At 55.3% G+C, this 18,299-nt stretch overlaps 5 protein-coding genes across 5 annotated transcripts; 2 read left to right on the plus strand and 3 right to left on the minus strand.

The window, feature by feature from the left end:
* HD553DRAFT_339031 (uncharacterized protein) lies at positions 1–1,073 on the plus strand (the record flags this gene model as incomplete). Its single annotated transcript, XM_046182398.1, has 4 exons — positions 1–38; positions 131–875; positions 945–964; positions 1,040–1,073. The coding sequence occupies 4 exons, from the start codon at positions 1–3 to the stop codon at positions 1,071–1,073; spliced, it is 837 nt and encodes a 278-aa protein (XP_046039748.1).
* A 1,480-nt stretch (positions 1,074–2,553) lies between these two features.
* HD553DRAFT_100982 (uncharacterized protein) lies at positions 2,554–4,274 on the minus strand. The gene is made up of 3 exons (XM_046176371.1): positions 4,164–4,274; positions 3,599–4,092; positions 2,554–3,518 (listed from the first exon to the last, which is right to left on the minus strand). Exons 1-3 carry the CDS (start codon positions 4,177–4,179, stop codon positions 2,640–2,642), a joined length of 1,389 nt encoding a protein of 462 aa, XP_046039749.1. The 5' UTR covers positions 4,180–4,274; the 3' UTR covers positions 2,554–2,639.
* HD553DRAFT_304616 (uncharacterized protein) lies at positions 4,253–9,732 on the minus strand. The gene is made up of 4 exons (XM_046179032.1): positions 5,390–9,732; positions 5,098–5,321; positions 4,841–5,035; positions 4,253–4,774 (listed from the first exon to the last, which is right to left on the minus strand). Exons 1-4 carry the CDS (start codon positions 9,500–9,502, stop codon positions 4,453–4,455), a joined length of 4,854 nt encoding a protein of 1,617 aa, XP_046039750.1. The 5' UTR covers positions 9,503–9,732; the 3' UTR covers positions 4,253–4,452.
* A 5,695-nt stretch (positions 9,733–15,427) lies between these two features.
* HD553DRAFT_339033 (uncharacterized protein) lies at positions 15,428–17,041 on the plus strand (the record flags this gene model as incomplete). Its single annotated transcript, XM_046182399.1, has 2 exons — positions 15,428–16,013; positions 16,074–17,041. 2 exons carry the CDS (start codon positions 15,428–15,430, stop codon positions 17,039–17,041), a joined length of 1,554 nt encoding a protein of 517 aa, XP_046039751.1.
* A 61-nt stretch (positions 17,042–17,102) lies between these two features.
* Positions 17,103–18,288, minus strand: HD553DRAFT_304625 (Shr3 amino acid permease chaperone). Its single transcript, XM_046179033.1, has 3 exons — positions 17,788–18,288; positions 17,567–17,667; positions 17,103–17,317 (listed from the first exon to the last, which is right to left on the minus strand). The coding sequence occupies exons 1-3, from the start codon at positions 18,122–18,124 to the stop codon at positions 17,159–17,161; spliced, it is 597 nt and encodes a 198-aa protein (XP_046039752.1). The 5' UTR covers positions 18,125–18,288; the 3' UTR covers positions 17,103–17,158.
* Between the last annotated feature and the right edge of the window lie 11 nt (positions 18,289–18,299).

Below are 18,299 nucleotides of genomic sequence, written 5' to 3' on the forward strand. Positions count from 1 at the left end.
ATGCTCTCCTGGATGGGCAAAATGATTGGACTGAACAAGTAAGTGAGCGATCTATTGAAACTAGACGTCGCAATACAGCTTACACTCACTGTGACGTCACTTTCTGACCTATATTAATTCAATATTGCAGCGACGGCAACTCATACTTTCCTGTCGCCCCCAAAGAACCCTTCATTCCTAATCCATCAGAAGTCCTCGAGATCCAGCAGATCCTATCCCAAGTCCTGCCCCCCGAACTATCTTTCCCCATCTTGGAACACGCCGGATATCCACCACCGGTCATCGCCGAGCGGACAGAGACGAAAGTTTACACCGCTAGGTTCGGGAACAACATCTGGGACTTGGAGAGTCAAGAGGACAAGAGGAAGGAGTTTGAGGATTATTGGTTCTATTTAGAGACGGACGAGCTTTGGGGCAACGTTCAGCCGGGGATTTCTGGTGGAGACGTGGAACTGGATGACGAGTCCGAGACCGAGGCGGATAGCCTCGACCCGGGACCTGCTGCACTCGAGATTGATGGCAACAATGGCGAGACGCCTGCGACCGAGGAGCTCGACGAAGCTCCCTTCGAATCCGTCTGGTGGATTAAAGAGATCGTCGTGACCACAACATCTCGTGACCAAGGCTGGTCAGACACTCCGGAACACCGTGGCACGTACAACCAGTCTTACACCTGGTTCGACATCGCTATCAAACGCCCCGTCACTCCCGACGGACCGTTCGAGTATCTCGACGGCGATTTCGAGCTTCAGAGGAACAAGCACGCTCATCCGGTCTGGGAGACGCATACGAACACGCTGCCCTTACACGAATCGTTCTTCAGGCGGTTGAGGGCTGGAGACGTCTTGGTATTATTGGCCAAATCCAGGTACCCGGTAAGCCTCTTCTGTCACTACTGAGAAGCGTTCAAGTTTGCTAAATCGCCGTGTCGTCTCGTTTTACAGGGATGGGCGAATCACGTCAAGTAAGCTTCATCTTCACGCCCGATCAAGTGTTTAGCTTATTGTACGGGCTCTGCTGAATCGATCTCATTTCGCAGGTCTGCCAAGATAGAGATCAAGTATTCGCTGTGATCCCACGATCAGGGCAGATTATTGTAACATGTACACATTATTGTTTCTAGTTGTATTAAGTACCGTAGAGACAACCGAGAAACCGTTTCGTTCTTGGCGCATTGCTGAGATGCATTTCGCGAGTTGTTAATGACTCTTTGGCCTTTCTGCTGCGCTTCGGAAATGGGCCGGGTCGACCTCCGTGATGGTTGATGAGTGGATGACCCAAGGTGATGACAATGGGAGGTTGCGGTGAATCGGGTGAGATGATGACTCTGGTTATTTTCTCTTCTCGCGCAGATCGGTATCACGGGGTTCAGGCTCTGAGGGAAGTGAAGGCTGTCTCCTCTTCCATGATCACTGTTCTCGGCAGATCTGTACCTCCGCGATCGAGGAAAACGTTCCTCTCCTTTGCAGTCGGATCTACCGCATTCCGTTTGACGTTAACAACATGGCATACCAACCTGCTGATGCAGCATGCTTCCTGTGTGACACGGAGTTTCGACGCCGCACGAGTTCGACGTCGGCCCCGTTATAGAGCAGACATGATTCTCGCTCCGCCTCTCTTGCCTCCTGACTGCCTATCTTGGCTGAAAGCATAAGCTCAAATCGATCTTGTGAAAGGGCACGAAGTGGAATCAGATACCGTAGCGCAGCGCCATCCTATTGAAGCGTGGGTCAGCCATGAGAATCGCACGTAATCTACAGATTCGTCGACACATACCGTGCTGACGACTCTCGCTGTGATCGGTTCTGTGGTCGCGCTTCTTCCCCAAGCTGACTATCGATTCTAGTCTCATCCGGCGAGGAGACCGGCTCTTGCTGTTGAGATAACCAACGCCGGACCCCGTCATCCTTGTCGACTGTTTCCACCGGCCTTTTCGCGGGTGGACCACGTTCGCCAGAATCCGTTCGGCGTCGTTTACGTTTCGACCTTCCTTCCGCCATTGCCTCTCGCCTGAGCCGTTCGTTCTCCTCGTCCGTATCTTCATCGCTTGCCATAGCCGCCGGGGCTTTCCCTCTTGCTCCGTTTGTACCCATAAAGGGCCGGGAAGGACCAGCTTGTGGCCTCTCGGATCGTCCTTCCTCTTCCAAGTAAGCAATCAGCTGACGCATTTGCCCGACGTTTCGACTCCGATCGAGTCCCGCAGTCGGAGAAGAGGGTAAAGACGCATCATCGGATGACCGATCGGATTCGTCTTCAACCTTGACCTTTGGGAGTCGTAATCCTCGAGCCGGCTCTTCATCCCGATCCGCATCGCTCCCGAAATCCATCTCGGCGATGCTACAAAGCGCTTGTAACTCGCTTTCGACATTCGCCTCGGTCTGGTTGCGTTCCCGCGCGAACCAGTCCAGACATTCCCGTTTGAGATTCGCCCCGCCATCGACGACCAGATTCTTGAAGACTTGTTTCATCAAGTAGTAGTCGCACCCCAATAGCGCCGGAGCCAAAGTGTTTGGTGACAGAGATCGAGGTTTGAAGAGGCTCGTGAAGGCCTCGAGTTCAGGTAGGGTAACGTGTCGAGCCAAGGGACAGTACTAGTCCATAAAAAGACGTGATAATCAGGTCTGAAGTGTTTAACCAAGCTAAACCGCTCTCCGGGAACTCACAAACTTCTGCGGCCATTCCGCTTCGCCGACTTGCGCAAAAGCTATCTGGCGCTGAATATCCTTCATCTTCAACGCGTGCTCCACTATGTGTTCCTCTACGAATTCGACCCTGACGACCCTCATCCGAGTGTGCTTGATCACCCCACATCCCCTAACTCCGTCGCTACCTTGACAAGCGTGGAACAACGGACTCGCATCCGACGTTCCCAGCTGCTGTAAGAGCGGATCGTCCTGCAGCAACAAGTGGTTCTGTAACTGCCACCGATCCAGATGAATCCTCGTATCGAATGTCCTCGCCAGCGCTTTTAGAGCCTCTTCGTACCCAAACGTCCAACAATGGAGGTGAAAGATCGTATCCGAAGGGAAAGCGTTGATCGTATGGATCAGGTCTCCGATGGCTTCTTCCCTCGAGGGCATATCGACTGATCCTACGAGGAGGCTTGTGTCGAGATATATCCGATCCAATCGACGCCGCAAACCGGATAACCCCCTGTTGGCGAGAAAAGAGTCGGTAGGTATAGGGGGTGGTGGTATTCCAGGCCCGCCTGGTCCAAAGGCTTCAGGCGGAAGCCTCATATCCTTCATGATTCTCCCTTCGCCCGATCTCATCTTGACCGGATAACTCTGCAGAAAAGGCTGGACCAAGGGGTTCCTGATCAGCCCCTGTATGAACCCTTCGTCTGCCCGCATATCGCCCGTATGGAGGACAGACGTGTAGGGAGGAAAGGGGGAGGAGAGGAGGAACATGGATGAGCCCGGGCAGTGGTTCGCGTCGAGCATGACTAGGTTGACAGTAGATGGGCCTGCAGAGGAGGACAGCGTGAGGGGGATGACGGTGTTGTACGGGATCGTTCTCTTGCGGTCGAGGATAACAGGCATAAATCAGGGTCCGAAATTTCGGGTTACCCTCAGGTAAGACGGGCTGAAACACTCACTATGCAGTCTACCACTACGGGAGTCCCGCCTCGATCCAATTCCTTTGCTCTCAACCCCTGATACACCTTTTTCTGCTGAATCCCACTCTCCTTGATCCGCCGATGAACCCAGTTCTCGTCTTGATGTTCCCGCGCAGCCTGCGCCAAGATCGGCTTGATCGCCTGATCGAATTCCGCTCTGTCCTTGCGTCGTTCATAATTGAGTAGCAAGGCTTTCGTGTTTTCCGAACAGATGATCGTACAGTTGTTATGAAGGTTCGATAGTCCGTGTAGATGATCCGTATGAGCATGCGTCAGAAGGAGATACTGGGCATGCGGCGCTCGGTAAACGCCGGACCTGTCCGGAGCCTTCTGTTTCTGCTTCGACGGCCCGGCCTGCGAGTTGACATCGTCCTCGGGAGGAGGTAACGGGTAGGGTATGTAATGCGGTTTGGCGTCTGTGGATTGGGTGAAGCAGTCTATCCGGATCTGAGGGAATTCGAGGACATGACCGTCTGTACAGGAAGAGCATTCGGCATCGTCAGTTGGATAGTGCTTTCGGTGTCAGTCAGGGTCGGGCACGCACGGTATAGCCCTGCCATACCGCCAGAATTGAGCTCGATCGCAACAGGGTCCCGTCTGGCTATCTAAACGCTCACCGTAATGTCAATAGAGCAATAGAATGATGATGATCGTTATGATCATAACGACATGACGATACAACGATAGCAACGATCGTAATGGATGATGATATGACGACGACGCGAGGGCGATACCGAGTATGCGAAATGATCGATGTGCTAATCATTCATTGTTGGGCGTGCATTGCATCGCGGTTTCTTTACTAGAGAGCTGCAACCAGTCACAAATCGAGACTAGGCAACGGACTTCTCCACCCAGGCAAACCTATCCACGAGTAAAAGCCATCCACTATCCTCCTTCGGGCCCTCCTCTGTCGTGTTGCGCACGAGAAGACCATTGTCGACGAAAGTCAGGTCGCTCGAACTCACACCTTGACCGACGACCCGTTCCAAAGACAAGCCCGGTCCGGTCCCCTCTGGTTTCTCCTTCGCGTTGGACGTCGGTTCGACGGCCTTCCGAATTCGTTGCTGATCGGAATGTCTGGCAGGAGGTATCAATGTCAGGTTGAAAGAGGGGGACAAGGGGGTTGAACCGGCAGATGAAGTCAAACGATATCTAACGAGTAGCGCTGTTAGTGACAACTTGATGCGGTTAAGACGTCGGACCTGTAGTCAGACTCACTCTTCATTTCCGGCTTCGAGAATAAGATCCCTTATCCATATATTCTTCTTAACTCCCTCCTCCGGGCTGACACCGAGACCTGCATGATGAGCGATCGCGTCGACAGGGTTGAGCGCATCCGACTTGACAGGTGACTGCACTTCCCCCTCGAGGGGCAAATGCCACGATCGGAGCAATGAAGGCTTGTATACAGAGCTGCCAAGACACCTGATAATCAGCGCGAGAATCGGATGGAGAAGCGCACAGCAGGAACCCACCCGACATGACCAGATCGAAGGAAGGTCAGATCGCTCTCCCTCGACATCTCGTCGACCCCGTCATCCATCTCGAGATCGGTCTGCAGGCCTTCGATCCCGCTGTGTGGCCATGCTGTAGTTCCGTTATCACTGCACAAGTGACCGAAAGCAAGCCGTCTCTGCAGCAAGTTGGCTGCCATACGCAGTTTGCTATTCTTGCGAGACTGAGTAAAAGGCTTCTGTGGCTATCATTCGGTGCAGTTCGCTTGACGTCAGGCAAAATGATAACAAGGCAAGTCGCTCCCGCACTCACTTGGATTCTAGAGACCGTCTCCACCACATAACTGACACCGTCATGGCTGTTGCCCCATCCACGACTAGCAAAACCCGCTCGTTCGGAGGCCACATAGCGGATCAGCTTGGGCGCCACCCGGATCAAAACCTTGAGGTCATCTTGTGGTCGTCGAGACCGTTTGTTCCGTGCAAGTGTCTCCCCATACGACCTCCGGCCGAAAGCAGCAGGTATCGGTCGAAGCCAGGACGAATGAATCATGACGGCGAGGACGTCGGAATCGTCCGTGTAGACGTCGCTCCCCCATAACCGTCGGTCATTGTAACCTGGAATCTGCGACATGATCTTTCTACCAGCTTCCGAGACGGCCTCGTCCCATTCCTTCTCGCCTCGCACCGCCCAGCCTTGAAGCTGATCGGGCGGAGACGGGAGATATTGCCCGGGAATCAAGATTTCCATGGTTCCGCCGATATTGTCCGATAAAACTTGTGCATCGAGTAGCCAATCCCAGCCCTTGTAGGTGGTCTTGCCGAGGGACTGGAGGAGCGCTTTGATACCCAGATTGCGAAGGTGTACTTCAACGGATTCCGATCTGACATCGAGCGTCAGGGTGGGAGGTAGGCTCAGCATGCCATAGTTGACCTGTGGCGCGACCGTTGCTGGATACTGTAGAGCCGCGACGCCTTCCCTCTGATCGCGCGTACCGTTCGTATTTTTGCTTGAACGCTTCTTGCCGGAAGTTTTTGGATCGGCGTCCACTTCCATCTTGTCGAGGTCGACCTCGCGAGAATCCTGGGCGTAAGCCTGGCTTCGCTTGCGCTTGTGGGACTTGGAGCCCGATGCAGATGTTGGTACGCCGTGGCCCAGTGACGCCACCTGTTTCGAGCCTTCATGCGTATCAAATTCGCGCTTGCCATGTCGACTCGAGCCCAGCGGATTTTGGGAAGGCGAACCGGGGGCGGACTTGATTGATTGGTCTATCATGTCAGAATATCCCGTTGCGGACAGGCTACCTGCAGGGGGTGGGAACGCTGCTGGGTGAGTCTGCGCCATCACACTGGATGTGATCGGAGATACCGGTCGATTCAGCACTTCGATCGCTTGTTTTGGCGTGGACCGGCCATGTTCCATGTCAATATCGACGGCACCACCCGCCGCGCGAGATCTGAACATTCCGCTTCGATCGTAGAAAGCGGTTCGCTCGAGTTCCATCTGTCGTCTGGCCGAGGCAGCCATACCGTCCTTACGATCCCTGTCACGCATGGCATCCTGGAACGACGAGTTCGGCATGCCGGCAGGATCGTTCGAGGGACTGCGACGATGAGTCGACTCGGAAGTTCCGCCGACATGGCTTGAAGCCGTGGCCGTACGACCGTCCCTGGAGGCATACGGAGGAGGAAGCTTTGCGTTGGGGTTTCGCATATAGAATGCCATCTTCGAGCTTTCCTTGACGCTGTCGCGTTCGTACTGCTCCCTCTTGTCGTGCTCCGCGCGTGCTCTCTCTTGTTCCCGGTCTCTCTCCTTTTCCCTCTCAACCAGTTCTCGTCTCGATCGTTCCCGCTCTCGCTCCCGTTCCTTTGCGATGGCGATGTCACGTTCTCGTTCCGTAGCAACGAGACTAGACGACAGTGGACCAGGCGGAATCGTCGAATGTAGCGATGAGGAAGACGACGATCCGAGAGGTAGCAACCGATCAGTGGCAAGATCCGTCTTGAGTGACGAGGCGGGGTAATCGTACACGGGCGATTTCCCAGCGGTTCCCGAGCCAAAGGACAGACCTCTGTTCCTATTCCGGTTCGAGTTGGGATCGAATCCCGCATTCGAGGGATAACCAGCCGCGGCACTACCACTCAAGGCAGACGATCCTGCCCTGACGGAACCTGGAGGGACGACTGTCGAAGCACTTCCACTCCTCTCCCGTTTCCCAGCCAAACCTTCCCTTTCCCTTTCTCGCTCCCGCTCCCAGTCCCGCTCGGATTCGCGTAACCTGGCCCGTTCCTTTTGCCTCGAACTGTCATACCCAAACATCGAACTATGAGGCGCCATGAAACCGTATGCGCTTCGGGAACCTCCTGCCGCCCCAGGTTGCGAGACACCGGGAACCGACGTCCCAGCGGGGGCCGCTCTTGCAGGTCGAGGCGAGACGCTACTCCCTTGGCCTGCTACGGGTCTATCACTCTGAACAGACCCACCCGGCCCCAAGAGACTGGATAACTTCATCCCACCGGTCGTAGTGGCTGACGAGGAAGTCGGTGTCGAACCCGAAGCTGCAGGCCCTTCGATCTTGATGCCCGGTGTCCCCGGTTGCGATCCTGGTCCAGGTCGGTCGAACGGACTGGGCAATGTCCGGGAAGTCAACGGATTGAACCCTGCAGACGTGGGTCCACCCGAAGTCCCCGATCCGGTCGACGAAGGACCAAGCCCACCGAGGCCGAGCTTTGCACCAGGACCAGACTTCTGAGGGTTAGCATTACCGTCACCTCCGGCCGACTTTCCCTGACTCTGGCCCTGGCTTAATCCTAATCCTGGTGTACTGGGAACCGACCTCGGACTGGGTAACAAGGCCGAAGGGGTCTTGAACCTGGATCCACCACCTTGTTCTTCCCCCTTCTGACTTGCACTCGCCCCCGCACCCGTACCAGTCCCACTCGTCCCCGACCCGGCCCCGGATCCAGGACCTGTTGCACTCCCAGGTCCGAGTAAACCTCTCCTCCTCTTCTCCTCCCATTCGCGTTTCAGCAAACTCCCCCGCTCACGATCACGCCCTTCCTCGACCTCCCTCTCGCGTTCTCTTTCACGGTCCAACGGCGAAAATCCGGTCCGACGTGCAGAACCTCCTCCAAAGAACGACGCGTAGGGGGAGACGTAGGACGATCCCATTCCGGACCCAGTGGGTTTCGAGGAAGAGGCATTAGACGAAGAGCTATTGGGGTTCCCGCTGTTGTCCGCCGAGCCAGTAGCAGTTGCGTTTCCATGATTGCCCGTTCCTGTTGAAGGGGTAGGAGGTGCGCCGGCACCGGCAGAGTTTCGACCGGGAGGTCCAAACATCGAAAACGGGCTGCGGTATGCGGAATGCGAAGGAGGATTGTTGTGGCTGTGACTAGATGCGGACGAGGTAGGGTTGGGGTTCGTGCTTGCGTTCGAAGATCCTGTTTCTTTAGTTTGTGCCCCGGATGCCGACGAGCTGGGAGGATTACCCGAGCTACCGGAATTGTTGTTACTGTTCTTGGCGTTGCTTGTACCGCTGTTGGAGCCAGCGGGTCCGTTCGGTCTCGCGACGCCTGTTCCGCTACTTCCACCAATACCTCCAGCCGCTGCACCATACCCCCTGCCTCCCCCGATCGTCCCCAAACCGAGTCGACCCATACTCGCATCCCTCTCTCTCTCGCGCTGCTTATGCTGCCCCTGTTCTATCTCACGGTAAAAGTCCTGTTTCTCCCTCTCGATGCGCTTCTCGAACTCCAGCGGGCGTGATAACACTCCCGATCGGATACCGGTATTGCTGCCAATGCGGTCTCTTTCTCTCTCCCTTTCTCTTTCTTTATCCGCCAGCGAGGTAGTTGGGACCTTGGCCGCGTTCGAGTTCGAGGCAGAGTTCGAGTTTGATGCCGAGGGGTCTCGAGGGAAGATGGACGAATTCCTAGATCCGGTCACCGAGTTGGGATTGGACGAAGAGACAGCAGGAGATGCTTGAGGAGGAGCGTGCGCAGAAGGTCCGGACAAGGGAGGATGAGGATAGCCTCGGTTGTTTCCCCGTTCGCGTTCCCTCTCTCGCTCTCGCTCTCGATCACGCTCACGCTCCCTTTCCCGCTCACGTTCTCGATCAGAGCCCCAGATGGACGCAGACGAGGCCATCCCGTATGGATATCGAGGTCGGATGGGATCGTCGGGTGGGAGATATGGGTTGGTCCGACCAGGAAGCCTGATCGTGGTCGATGAAGATGAAGCGGTAGGTCCGGGGGGATCTCGTTCTCCGCCTGGTCCTGCTCCAGAAGCTGAAGAAGCTGAACCTGCTCCTCCTCCTCCACCTCCCGGTGGTCCCGCTGGTGCGGTCGCGGACGAAGATGATGATGCAGTCGGCCTCGCCGAGCCGAGAGGGAGTGACGGGTCTTGAGACCGTTTGTAAGGGTTCATGATGGTGATCGTCCGACGACGACGACTATTGGGAGGTCACCTGTACTCCGGGCCGGCGATGCTGAAAGAAGCCCGCGACGACGATCGATCGTCCTTTGGGTGCGGGAGTCAGCGAGGTGAAAAGTATTCGAGTGTTCTAGTCAAAGGGGACGTTATGGCAGCCAGATAGCAAAAGGAATGAAGGTCAAGTGATCTTGGGGGGAGAAAGAGAAGACGACGACGACGACGACGATGTACGGACGACGATGTGCGATGATGATGGGTTGAGCAAGGCAGAAGGGAGAGAAGGGGAGAGAGGACAGGCGATGGGCAGCGGATGCAATCATCAGCAACACAAACGCAGCGTGGCAGCTTTTTTTCGGCGCTAGCAATGATGGGAGGTCGTCGGTCTTCTCCCTCTACTGCCCCTGCCCCCCCTGCGCCCCCCGTCTTATTAGCCGAGAATCGGGCGAAACCCCGAGATCCACGCGCGCGTCATCATTTAGCATCCAGCATCCAGAGCCAACCGGTTCCGACGGACGCATATTCGAGCGACACGACCGCGATTCGCGCTTCGTTACAGCTCACTAGCAGTCTTGGTCCTCGAATCGTGTGTCGGTACTACTGTCATCGTCTGTGGCCTGACCGTGCCACGAGAAAAAGGTCGATGGTATATGTCAAACGCTCCACGAATGTTCACAAGGATACGAGCTGGTCACTAACGGCATCAACGCAACCCGACTCATCGATAGACGTGGTCAATCTCCTACAATTCCAATTTTTTCCCGCCTTCCTTGTAGCCCGGGCGAACGATCTCGATCATGATTGTAGTGCTGGTGTCCAACCTGCGCCATGAGGTTTCTGCAGGCTTTCCAGGGCTTCATAGCTTGACTATGATTCATCTGGGTCACCAGTTCTCGTATGACATTGCCTCTTTGGTTGATCGGTTCCATAAAGCCCGAGCTTTCGTTCTTCACTGCCTTCCGGGCACGAGCATCAAAGTCCGAGCTCTGAGCGATACCACCCCGCATGTTCGTGGCTCTTCGCATCTGTGTCCATATCCATGATGTCGTTCCGTTCAATTCCGTTGAAAATCATCCTGTCCCCAGTCGATGTCGACACCGCCGGGTTTGCCTGCTTTATCCTTACACCTCACCAACACCGGTCATGAGCTCCATCATCCTGCTCTCAGCTTGGAAGCACTGAGGCCCTTCCCCAAATAATCTACCACGAACTCCCTCATACGTGCGAGTCTTACCGCTCAACTCCAACCTGGGCTTCGACTCCGGCGTGGAAGGCGTAAGTTTATCATGGTCGCAACCAAGTTCGAGGTCGAGGTGGCGTGAATGGTTTCCAGGCTGACGCGAATCCAGGTCCGCGTTCGAAATTTGACAAATGACCCGATCGTCAAGCAAGGTTGTAGGTTTTCCTGCCGAGCGTTCCTATACGTAGCATGTACTTCTTGATGGGATTTCTGTGTACAAAAAGTAGCCTGTCTCGGTCAAAGAAAGAAACCCTTGTTCGAACTTGCCAAGTATAACCTTCAGTCACGAACTCCCGAAAGAGGATTTCATATGCTTGATAAGCCCAACCGGGCGTATTCAACCTTTCGCTGTCGGAATAAGTACTGCAATTGAAACCTCTCCCATCGCCTGACCGGACCAGAAGAGTCGGAAGTTAGTCGGCTAAGCTTGTTCGAGAGGCGAAGTCAAGGGGTTCCTGAAGGTAGACCATGCTTGAAGCGAAGCCGATTCGAAACCAATCGATACAGCGACATCTGCGGTGGAATGGAGCGGTCTCCGACTCTGTGGATGATCGTGAACGAGGAAGATTCAGCAGTCCAGATCGATTCAAGGTCGACCCCGTTTGGGCTCGGGCCGAGTTTGCTCCCGACCCTTCCACCGATCGCTGACACACGGCGACCGCGTGTTTCTGGAGAGAAAGTTCCGCGCCTCGCGCCTTACACGAGGCAGAGGTTCCCTCTTTGGGCGGGATACGCCATCCCACTTCTAGCGGGCCGCGCTTTTTGGCTGGGTCAGAACGAGACCTGCTTTTCGGTGCGAGCGAGTGGTGACGTGGTAATGGGCCATCTCAAGAACTGAAGCTTCGAGATCGTTGGCAGATCGTCAGAGGAGAGCAATTGACAGTCGGTTCTGTCTGACGACGGATTCGGATGCGCAACTCTTCCAACGGCGAGCTTTGATATTACCGAATGCCATACGGCTTCGCCTGAAGATAGCTACTGGAAATTCAGTTTTAGAGAGACGAGGGATCTGGGATCTGGGATTCGGAGTGAGGTTACCAAGATGGCGACTTCAAGGACATCAAGGTGGAGTGATCAATGCCCGCAAAAGAACCGCTTCAAGATAGGGGGCTTTGTCGGGCATCGGCATCAAGGTCCAGCTGCAGGATAGGCCTCAGCCGCCATGACCGCTGGGAGAACGGCTACTTGTTGCGTCGAGATAGTATTCTCGAAGCCGTATGTCGCAGCCATGCTCGATCGTGAAGGCGGACCTCGTGCGCGCGCTCGACACTATTGAAGATATGGTACACGCCGCTATATTGCAAGTCATTACTGTAGAGAATCTGCCCATCAAGACAGATCCGCCTGAACGCCTGTAAGTCACCTCTATTCCATGTGCCGTCGTGGGCCGCTATGCTGCTTTGATACTGACAGGAGCGGTTCTCTTCAATGTAGGATTTGAGCAAATGGGGCTCGAAGCATTGGCTTACATGGAGAAGATAAATGAGCGCGGCGATATGCTTTGGCCTCGCCACGTTACCTCTCTACCAGGTCAGCGCCTGATCCTTGAGACATTGCTGGGTGATGCCGAGATCATTAGGATTGAGCGCGAGCCGCCTTCTGTCCCTCACCGAAGCGCTAGCCTGGTATGAGACAAATATCTTACACCGGAAAGACCATCGTGGCGTTGGTCAAGCATCAATTACCTCTGGTTCACCCGCTCTAGGACTCGCCATCCGGTAGTGTCTACCTTGGACCGCCATGCAGGGCGATGTTTCGGCATGTCCTGCGTTTCAGTTGAAACCATCCCGACTAGTCGGGCGTCTCGCCTCCATGCGCAGATATACAACATCGTCTCTATAGTGTGGATGCCCTATCTAATCCACCCTGTCACAAGACGTACAGCCAGGACAGCAATCACTTTCTGAATCGCGGCAACCATGTGCCGAACCTAGAGCTTTATGGTCAGTTGCGAGATGCAACATGTCACATCTTCACGTCCACGTCCAGAAGATTCAGTTAGATTGGCGGGCGTCTTATAGGGGCGTTCAATTTGCGGGAGGATATCATCGATACATAAGCGGAACGCAAAACGCGGACCGTTGTCGCACTGGCGACCCACCCGAGCACGACCAGAGTACTCGGCCGAAACAGATCACGGCATTATTATGGCAGGCAGTCAGATGGTCGCCCATGCTCACCTCGAAACCGGGAAAACCTGCATGGCAGTATTGGAGCTCAGTCGTATTGGTCACTGATCACTGAATCGCTGGACAGGATTACCGATCGACGACGAAGTATCTGGCACGCTCAAATATCATGCGGTACAAGGTTGCGGAACGAGCGCGCGATACAAGGTCTCTGGTGAAGATGATAAAAATGATCGAAGCCCGGGATACCATTGACGAAGCCTCCCCTATCCCTCCCGGGCCGAAATTGGTCGGATGCCGCTTCTGCGCACGAATAGGACGACAAGGTCAGCATTAGAGTCTGCGCTGATAAAAGTGGGCGAAGGTGAAGCCGGATGGACGAACCACGTAAAGGTGAAGACGGCTGTTTCGAAAAGCGCAACCTGTCAGCACTGCCTACAGACTCGCCATCATACAGATTCACAAACATACCATCGGTTGCACACTTGAGCGGAGATCGGCTCTTCGCGATATACAAGGTCTCTTCTCCGACCTTTCGGTCGATGATGAGAGCGGCTATGTGAGGGGGGCGAAAGTCTCAGCAAGGCACTCAGCATAATGAGGTCTGGGAGAGGTCTTACGGTACCCATGCTACACGAAGATTGTGCCCTTGATTTGGGACGACTAGTTAGGAAAGGACTGAACATGAAGATCAGTGCGGGTCGGTCGCAAGCACAACTGGTTCTTACATTCCGACTGTGCCAACTATACGGGTTGTTTCAAGAGAACGGATCGATTCGAGGTGACGCGTCCTCGTCTCGATCTGGGGTTGGGTGGATGGGTCTCCTAAACCAGAAGTCGCGCAAGGATCAGGTCGGAGATCACTCAGCATTCGCGGGCTAGACGACCTCAACTTACGATCGATGTTTCAAGCTGCGAATCGATCCATCAGTCGTCCGGGACCGTCGGGTGCAAGTCCGTCCAAGAGATGTTGAGGGGGAATGTTACCGAGTCGAACGATTGAGATAGCGGTTGAGTTAGAATCCCGTCGTCCGGCTGCGAGGGAGGTTATGCGACACGTGGCTTGGAGCTTTACCCGGCCAAGGAACCAATTCAACGTCTCAAGTTCTCTATGAGACGTCGAGATGGAAGCTCGGCACACGAATTCTACGCGCCCACCTCGCAGTTCGACGGGTCACCGTACAGACAGAGCTCGCAACCGCCCGAATCCGGACGGCTGCACGTACATTTGTCACAGCTCCATCGGACGTATCAGGTCGCGGCCTTTTCAGAGGCGACGATCCGGGCGGTGACTCGCCAATTCAAGCGAGATCACGCCCCCCGGCCATGGACTACCACAACGACTCAATGCAGAAATCAATTGGTGCCCGCCGGTGAAACGCTGTCGATACCGCAAAGACAGCCGGATCGAAGAGCTACTCGACCCTAATTCAAGGAACATTTCACCCTCGCGATCCGTCGTAGATGCGGCGTGTCGATCCGTGGACAATAGGAGGGCCGAGGTCTCGTCCGTGGTAGTCGATGTGGCCATGGCCACGGGGGGCCCGTTGATGTGGTAAAAGTCGTCCTGATCGTTGAAGCCGCGACTGTCAACACGTTCGAAAACAGAACGAAAGTCAGCGGCGAACCGGACGAAAGGATCAAGAAACACTCGTCGATGTCCGAAGTGGCGGTCCGGTCGGAGTCGTAGTAGTAGTCAACATCCCGTCGTCCGGCTGCCAGTTCATGTCTGCGATGCGCACGGTGGGGACCCCCCAACGACGTCTCAAGTCCTCCATGAGATGTCGAGATGGCGGCACCGTCTACGACTTCTCCGCAGGACGAAGTGGCAGGTCGACGGGTCACCGTTCATCGATTGAAGACAGAACTTGCTTCGACACGCTATAGGGACGAAGCTGGACGGTTGTCTCGTTCTGTCGGACGTTCAACAGATCCCCATCGGTGCTAGTTCAGATGAGGATCCGGGACGGCTTCTGCTCGCCGCCCCCCCCGGCCACAACGACATGGGGCAAGCATCCTTCTGCTTGGATGCTAGTCGTCACCGATGGAACGCTGGTGGGCTCGAAGGCCTGGTGCTGTGCTTGTCGTGGTTCAGATGAAGGGGTCAGCGTGGAGGACCTGATCATATAAATCACCAAATCACCATCCATATACTCGGGATGTGCGTTGCGCTGGCGATGGCGACGCGTATGGTATGGTAAGGGGGCGGCATGAAGGGCGAAGGGGCGAAGGGGGAGGTCTGTCTCGTCACCACACGTCACGACGAGACCGCTTTCTCACGAGCGGTCGCCTAGAGAAACCACAAAACGCTTTCTCACGGGATTTCGAACGAATGACGCCTGTCAGGAAGGAAAAAGCGCTCAAAGCGAGGACACGTTGGCGCAACGACCTCGTCGACATCTCGACAACCGTCAATCTCATCGATCTCATCTACATCCATCAACATATCAACATCATATTCACGTATCACTCTTCCTGTCACGTCCACGTACATCTCTCTCTCTCTCTCTCCTCTCTCTCTCTTTATCTCTCCTTCCAACGTCGACACCGATCATGTCGTTTACTCAGCCCATTCAAGACCAGTTCCTTGCCCTCAGCGGTCGGGATCTTGGTCGCCGGCATCGGATCCTCATCCAAACACCTCAGTTCCTTAAGCAGGTCGGGCCGCATCCAGATGAAGATGAAGTCAAGGATACAGCCGGAAAGCTCTCGGCGTGTTATGAACTGGCCACCCTCATCAACGAACAATTCGGGCCTCCAGGGGCGGTTCTTACACCCGTTGCCATTGAATGGATCGAGGATGGAAAGTATCCGTACTGCGCCCTCGAGGCACCTGACTCTCCTTCGCACCGAGACATGTTGAACACAATCTGGTCTCTGAGGGGAATGTCGGCGCCTGGCTTGCTGTCGAAGTGGCGACTTCGAGTACCAGTGACCAGGCACGGTTGGTACCAGAACTTTCACGTCAAACTCGAGACGACTTCCGACGTCACCGCCATCAGACCTATTCCAAACAAGGTGGTGCAGTCCGGCGGCATCCACATTCTCACCTACGTCGTATCCACGGATCCCCGTACTCCTCCCGACGGATTCGTTCATGAGAACACAAAACGTGTCATCGAGACCCTGACTGCTGCCGGTATGTATCTCGAACATCATGGGACTAAACACCATCTGACTTAGTCCTCACCCGCTGCAGGTGTAAAAATACTCAAAGATCATGGCACGAGTGAGACGTTGCGAGACCACCGCAGCCCTGCGTTCTTGGACTCGCAGAAGATCAGCCTTCAGCGACTCTTGAACCCCCCCATTCCCCGCACCAACGTGCCTGCCATCAGCACTACCGACAAGATGGAAGCGCTTGCGGTCGGCGTTGCGAGGGTCGAGGATGCTGCGGTCGGCGATGCGAGGGTCGAAGATGCTGCGGTGGGCGATGCGAGGGTCGGAGGAGATGCGGTGGGCGATGCGAGGGTCGGAGGAGATGCGGCTGGGTACAGCGCCGAGGTATTTGGCCCAGACCGTAGGAGTCGCCAGATCTCCAACAAGTCGGCTGAGACCCCAAAATCACCACCCGACGTTCCGACCGCTTCCGTAACTCGAATCTCCACACCTTCCGGCGTCTCGAGTGGCGTCACGATCGCTTCTACGCCTTCCGCCGACTGTTACCCCAGCACCAAGTTCGACGAGAGGATTCGCCAGCGATCCGGTGAGAGTGTCGACTCGCTTGAACGTCCGGCAAAGCTGAGGGTGCTCCCCTTGTTGAAAGCGGGCGACGGAGTGGGGAAGGTTGAGGGCAAGGGCGAGGGTGAGGGCGAGGGCGAGGACAAGGGCCGGGACGAGGGCGAGGATAAGGGCGAGGGCGAGGGCGAGGATAAGGGCGAGGGCGAGGACAAGGGCGAGCCCAATGTCTCGCTTGAACCTTTGGCGAAGAGGCATGCCCATGAAGGAGCCGGTGCGTGCGAGGATGGGGGAAAGGATGTCATCGCCAGAATTGCGGAGAAGAAGCTTTGCCTGGCGAAGCGTACTCAAAAGGCTGAAGAGAAGTTGGTAGAATGGCAGAAGGATCTTGACGAAGTGAAGAGGAAGGGAGCGGAGTTGAAGAAGGATTTGGAGGAGGCGAAGACAGCGGAAGCGGTCTTCCACAGTGCGATCTCCGATGTCATCTAGTTACGGACAACTTGTATATCACTCCATATCGAGACATTTACGACGTACACTGAGCATGACTACCCTGCGACCCTTTGCTTGGGCGCCACCTTCGGCCGGCCCCACGTCGTCAAACCCCTACAGATCCTTCTTGCCCTGAACATCCCCGCCGACGACGACCCCCTCTGCAGTAGCCCCCGCTCGGGCAGTCCGAGCGTCCAGTTTGCGCATCTCGGCTTCTTCTTGACGTTTAGCGTATTCCTGACCGGCTTGCATGAGGATGATTCCGAGAAGGCACTGGTAAGTGACGGACACGGGAAGCAGGTCGCGTGAGGTCCGGTAGGACGAGAGCCGGAATGTTCAAGGCGGAACAGCATAGGCGAGACGGCGATGTGACGACAAGGAAGAGAGAGGTGGACCACGAGGAGGTGGATGATGGACCAGACGGAAGATAACGGATGTGGAGGAACACAAGGGACAAAGAGGTAGGATCAGTCTGGTTGAATGCTGGGTGATACGATGCGGTCGAGTGTGACGTGGGCTTACGAATCCGACCAAGGCGTTGCCGGCGCTGAGTACACGGACGGCTTCTTGTTTTTCTTCCTCGGTATAGGTCGGCATATCCGGAGACAGGTTTGACGATTTGACTGGCAGAGTTCGAGTTGCGTCGAGATGAGGCGATGGACCGGGAATAATGTTGAAAGGCGAGAAGGTCTCGTCGTAAGCCATATCGCTTTGACCCTTATGACCATTATCGTCGAACTCACCAAAGACGGGCAGGTTCGGTACGTGGATCGTCAAGTAGATGACGATCGACGCCATGTGTAAGACCAAACAGCTTCCATCAAAGAAGACCGCGCTCTCGCTCCATCCGTGCAGTTTGCTGACGATGGCCAACAACGGGATCCCTAATGCGGTGTGCAAGAGCGCTTTGACGGCCTTGGGTGCGTCGTACCACATCGTGTAGAATGCATAGGCAGATTCGAGGGAAGCTTCCGTGAGGTGGGTGTGGTAGAGGAGAGGGATGTCGATGATCTGACAGACAAAGACGAGTCCGAGGAGGAAAGAGGTCGAACCGAGGATGATCGACTGCAGAAAGGCCATGATGGAGATAGCTCGCCGACGGCACTAGTTCAAAGAGGACACCGATGGTACAGCTCTATGTTGTCCTTGTTGAAGTGCTGGATCGTTACAGACTAAAGACAATCTGGTCTGACCGAAGATGGAAAGAGGTCGAGATAGCGAATCACCCGGTTGGGACGTTTGTGTGTGCGTGCTA

Source organism: Filobasidium floriforme (assembly GCF_021052385.1).
Source record: "Filobasidium floriforme strain CBS 6241 chromosome Unknown HD553scaffold_2, whole genome shotgun sequence".
NCBI lineage: Eukaryota > Fungi > Basidiomycota > Tremellomycetes > Filobasidiales > Filobasidiaceae > Filobasidium > Filobasidium floriforme.